Here is a 4,866-nt window from a genome sequence, read left to right on the forward strand (position 1 = left end):
GTGAGAGTATGAGCAGTTCTCAACTGTGACAGCATCTCAAAATAACTCGAGAAATTAAAAAGAAGACCGGCCCGTGTGGCTCAGAGGTTGAGCGTCGTCCCAGGAACCAAGAGGTCACTGGTTCCATTTCCGGTCAGGGCACATGCCTGGGTTGCAGGCTAGATTCCCAGTAGGGGGCGTGCAGGAGGCAGCCTATCGATGTTTCTCTCTCTCTCTATCCCTCTCCTTCCATCTCTCTCTAAAAATCAATAAAAAAACATATTTAGGAAAAAAATTAAAAAGGAAATGTTGATGCCTGGGTTGCAGCCCACAGATTCAGATGTGATTGTTCTAGGGTTGGCCCTCAGCCTTGGTAGAGTTTCAAAGTTCCCCAAATGATTCTAATATGCAGCCACTGTTGATAACTATCGGCCTATTGCTAAAGTAGCGCTTCTCAAACTATTTTGGACAGGATCACGTGGGGATCCTGCCAAAATGCAGGTTCGAATTCAGTAGCTTGGGGCCGAGAGTCTGGATTTCTAACAGGCTCATAGGTTATGCTCTCAAACACTCTGAGGATAGCAAAGTACTACGTGGCCACAAAGCACAATGCAGACAGTCATCCACTCTCTAGCCAAAGCATCAACTTTTAGTGATAGTGGTGCAGACTTCAGCAAATGACTTCCTTAGGGATTAAAAATATATATATAGTTATATATATATAACTATATATATTTATTGATTTCAGAGAGGGAGAGGGAGAGAGATAGAAACATCAACGATGAGAAAGAGTCACTGTTTGGTTGCCTCCTGTATATCTGAGCCCAAAACCCGGGCATGTGCCCTGACTAGGAATCCAACTGTGACCTCCTGGTCAACACTCAACTACTGAGCCACACCAACTGGGCTTCTTATGGTTGTATAGGATTTTAAAAACAAGCATAAAAGGGTGATATAAATATAAGGTTTCACTCCAGTTATCTGTTGTTCAGAACATTTATTTATTTTACTTTTAAAACTAATTTTATTAATTTTTAGAGAGGGGAAGGGAGAGGGATAGACTAATTTTATATTTTTAGAGAGGGGAAGGGAGAGGGAGAGAGAAAGAGAAACATCGCTGTGAGAGTGAAACATCAATTGGCTGCTTCCTGCATGCATGCCCCCTATCAGGGACAGAGCCCGCAACCCGGGCAAGTGCCCTGACAGGGAATACAAGAGGACGCCCAGCCAACTGAATAAAGCTGTTTTTTAAAAAACATCATATAGAGTCTCAACCAAATTTTACTTAAAAATCACAAGTGAAAAGGCTGAAAATAGACACACAACATTTTAGACTGGGATTTCCTGAATGGCAAGATTTAGGTGATTTTTGTTTGTTCTCTTACTCTTTTCTGATTCTCATAATCGTAAAGTTATTAGTCTAAGATAACTTCCTGACAAAATCTATATACATTTAAGATATGTGCCAGGCCCAGAGCATTTATTTACAATTACAAGCACACCCAATTGCTATGGTACCACTGTTGCCCACATTCATTACAGATTACATAGGTCATCATTTGTTCATCTGGGTTTGAATTCCGCACCCAACTTGGAAGGAAAAGTGCTCCTCTGTCAATTACAGTGACCTTGCAATTGAACTTTTCACAGTGTCTGCATTTTATTTTCTCCGTCTGGGTGCCCTCCATCACTTGGGGAAGGCAATGCTCCTGAATGCCAGATTCCGTGTAGGAATCTCTCAACTCTTTCAGCTCCTTGCTTGCCATGTCCATGACCGTCATTTCAGCAAATTCTCTTGGCGACATGGTCCCAGAGAGCAAGTTTCGTTGTAAGTGAGAATTTCGGGGGTTCTTCAGATTGGCAACTTTGCTTCTGATACAAGTTTTATATTTTTTGAGGTTCTTTGAATACAGGGTAAAAACGTGCTCTTCAATTTCTCTTGCAAAGCTTTGCCACAACTCGGCTTTGGGCTGCTCGGTGGAAGAACTAGTTAAAGCTTCATAAAGAAGCTCTGTGCATTTCATTCTCACGGGCACTGCAGGAGGTAGCAACTCACTTGATCTCTGGTCAGTGGATTTGGGGTCGCCACCCTTGACATCCTCTTCCTTACGTTCCATTCCATTCGGGCTGTTTTCAGGCACAAGCATTTCAGCGGCTTTTGCTATAGCATCTTGGGAAGATAGCAGAGGATCAGAACTGGAGCCCCCCAATGTCTCATCTGGACGTGAGTCATAAGAAAGTCCTGAGTTTTTGTCCTTGTCACCCACGGGGAAGAATTTGGGGCTGTCCCCTGGTTTGAAATAAGGATCATTATAAAGAGCTTTCCATTTCGACAGGAGACACTTGGCTTTCTTCTTCAAAGCCATGGTGGGGCAGTTTTTTAGGACACGGTACACAACCCTGACCACATGTGTCTGCTGGAGATGCTCCTTGGTCACGTGCAGAGTTTCCAGCTCCGTCAGGTGGTTGCCAAGATCCTCAAATTTCCCTTCAGACAGCAATTGCTCAATAAGGGAAGCTCTGGCCGCTAGCTGGGTCCTGGCAGACATTTTCACAGCTGCAAAGAGAAAAAGAGTTTTCCATTTTCTTAGGCTTGTGTTTGCCAATCACAGCTTCCTGATAGTAGCGTGGCACTTTCTGCCAGTGACCTACATGGTGTTTGCTAAAGGCGTTGGGTAATAAAAATGGGTGTGGCATGTTAGAAAACGGGATCTGCAGTGGGGCATGGTTTCGTTTAAAAAGTTTCATTCTCGGTAGTTTTTTTTTTTTTAAAGTGGCACTGTAAACAGCTTCTCCATGAATGGCTGCTTAAAGAGCTGCTATAACTTTTGCCACCTCTAATTTTACAAATCAGTGAGCTTCCCGAATCAAGATTTGTCACTTCCTGTTCATGGAATCTGGTGGTCATGTTGGGGATGAAATCATGCCAGTGTCAACATCAACAGGGTACGACTGAGCAAGTCTGGAAACTTCTTCCCATATTCAGCTATATAAGGGAACTACTTGCTCATTTTATAATCTTTTTTTTTTTTAGAGAAATTTTATTTTATTATTTTATTGATTTTTACAGAGAGGAAGGGAGAGGGATAGAGAGTTAGAAACATCGATGAGAGAGAAACATCGGTGAGCTGCCTCCTGCACAACCCCTACTGGGGATGTGCCCGCAACCAAGGTACATGCCCTTGACCGGAATCGAACCTGGGACCCTTCAGTCTGCAGGCGGGAGCTCTATCCACTGAGCCAAACCGGTTAGGGCTTAGAGAAATTTTAAAAAATATTTTTATTGATTTCAGACAGGAAGGGAGAGAGATAGAAATATCAACGATGAGAAAGAATCATTGATCGGCTGCCCCCTGCACACCCCACAATGTGGGTCAAGCCCACAACCCGGGCTTGTGCCCTGACCAGGAATCAAACCATGACCTCCTGGTTCATAGGTCGACACTAACCATTGAACCATGGCAGCCAGGCTAATTTTATAATCTTTACATGGTACTTTTCTGAATATAAAAGAATGAGAAACAGGGCAACAGGGGATGCTGTTTAGATGTCCCAAGGAATCTAAAGAGGTCGTGAGCTAGCACAGGTTGGGAGGCAGCCGGAACCAGGTCTGATGGGCCCCACTGTGCTGACATCTGAATCTTCTGAAGAACAGGGGAGAGGTTTACACTAAGGCTACCAGTGGTTCTCAACCTTCCTAATGCCGCGACCCTTGAATACAGTTCCTTATGTTGTGGTGACCCCCATCCATAACATTATTTTCGTTGCTACTTCATCACTATAATTTTGCTACTGTCATGAGTCGTAATGTAAATGTCTGATAAGCAGGATGTATTTTCAGGGGTCCCGACCCACAGGTTGAGAACCGTTGGAAGCGATCCAGAGGGTTTATGACACTGGACTAACTGATCCCTAGGCTGCAGTTTGGCTCTGTTAACTTTTTTTCTTTTCTTTTTTTTTTTTTTTACTTTTAGGTGTAAAAAGTTGCTTGATGATTATATCTGAGTGAATCTCATCCCGGGCAGGCCAATGTTTACTCTAGCTCACCAGTCTGTGTTTCTCTCCACATAATGTATACCATCTTGTCTACATGAAAACTGTGGATCTAGATCTGCCCATCTGGCTAAATGTGAACATAAGCATCTTGATGGCAGGGACTCTGTCTCTTAAAAAATTCATGGACTCCTCCCTGACTGGTTTGGCTCAGTGGATAGAGTGTCGGCCCGCGGACTAAAGGGCCCAGGTTCAATTCCGGTGAAGGGCATGTACCTTGGTTGCAGGCTCGATCCCCAGTAGGGGGCGTGCAAGGAGGCAGCTGATCAGTGTTTCTCATCGATGTTTCTGATTCTCTATCCCTCTCCCTTCCTCTCTGTAAAAAAAATCAATAAAAAAAAAATTCATGGACTCCTATTTTACAGCACTTGGTATTAAACAACAATCACTGAACATACACAGGCTAATAACACTGAAGTGATTCCAGAGAGAATGAATGTAGACTTCCTAGAAACCATCTGACAAGAGCTGTAACATGTAATGTCCTTTTAGACAGCAAATCTACTTCTATAAATTACTGTAAGGAAATGAGTGATGTGGAGGCTGGATAGCTAAGAATTTTCTTCAAACTGAGAAGAAACAAGAAGGTCCCAAATGGTTAAACATGAATGTTCCTAGCAGCAATATTCATAACAAAGAGTAGGAACAACCCAAATGCCCATCAACTGATGGATGAATACACAAAATGCGGCACATCCATATAACGGAATGATATTTGGCAATAAAAAGAAATGAGATTCTGCCTGGCCAGCATGGCTCAGTGGTTGAGCATCCACCTATGAACCAGGAGGTCACAGTTCGAATCCTTGTCTGGGCATATGCTCAGGTTGTGGG

At 43.3% G+C, this 4,866-nt stretch overlaps 1 protein-coding gene across 2 annotated transcripts in view; it reads right to left on the bottom strand.

The window, feature by feature from the left end:
• Positions 1 to 1,137: 1,137 nt before the first annotated feature.
• Positions 1,138 to 4,866, bottom strand: part of TCEANC (transcription elongation factor A (SII) N-terminal and central domain containing) — an 8,259-nt gene continuing 4,530 nt past the window's right edge. For both annotated transcript variants that reach the window (XM_015560884.1, XM_006759080.2), the window contains one exon: positions 1,138 to 2,536. In XM_015560884.1, coding sequence (XP_015416370.1) covers positions 1,470 to 2,528 — 1,059 coding nt within the window. In that variant the 5' untranslated portion in view covers positions 2,529 to 2,536 and the 3' untranslated portion in view covers positions 1,138 to 1,469. The remainder of the gene's footprint in view (positions 2,537 to 4,866) is intronic.

This window comes from Myotis davidii, unplaced genomic scaffold (genome assembly GCF_000327345.1).
Source record: "Myotis davidii unplaced genomic scaffold, ASM32734v1 scaffold216, whole genome shotgun sequence".
NCBI classification, from domain to species: Eukaryota; Metazoa; Chordata; class Mammalia; order Chiroptera; family Vespertilionidae; genus Myotis; species Myotis davidii.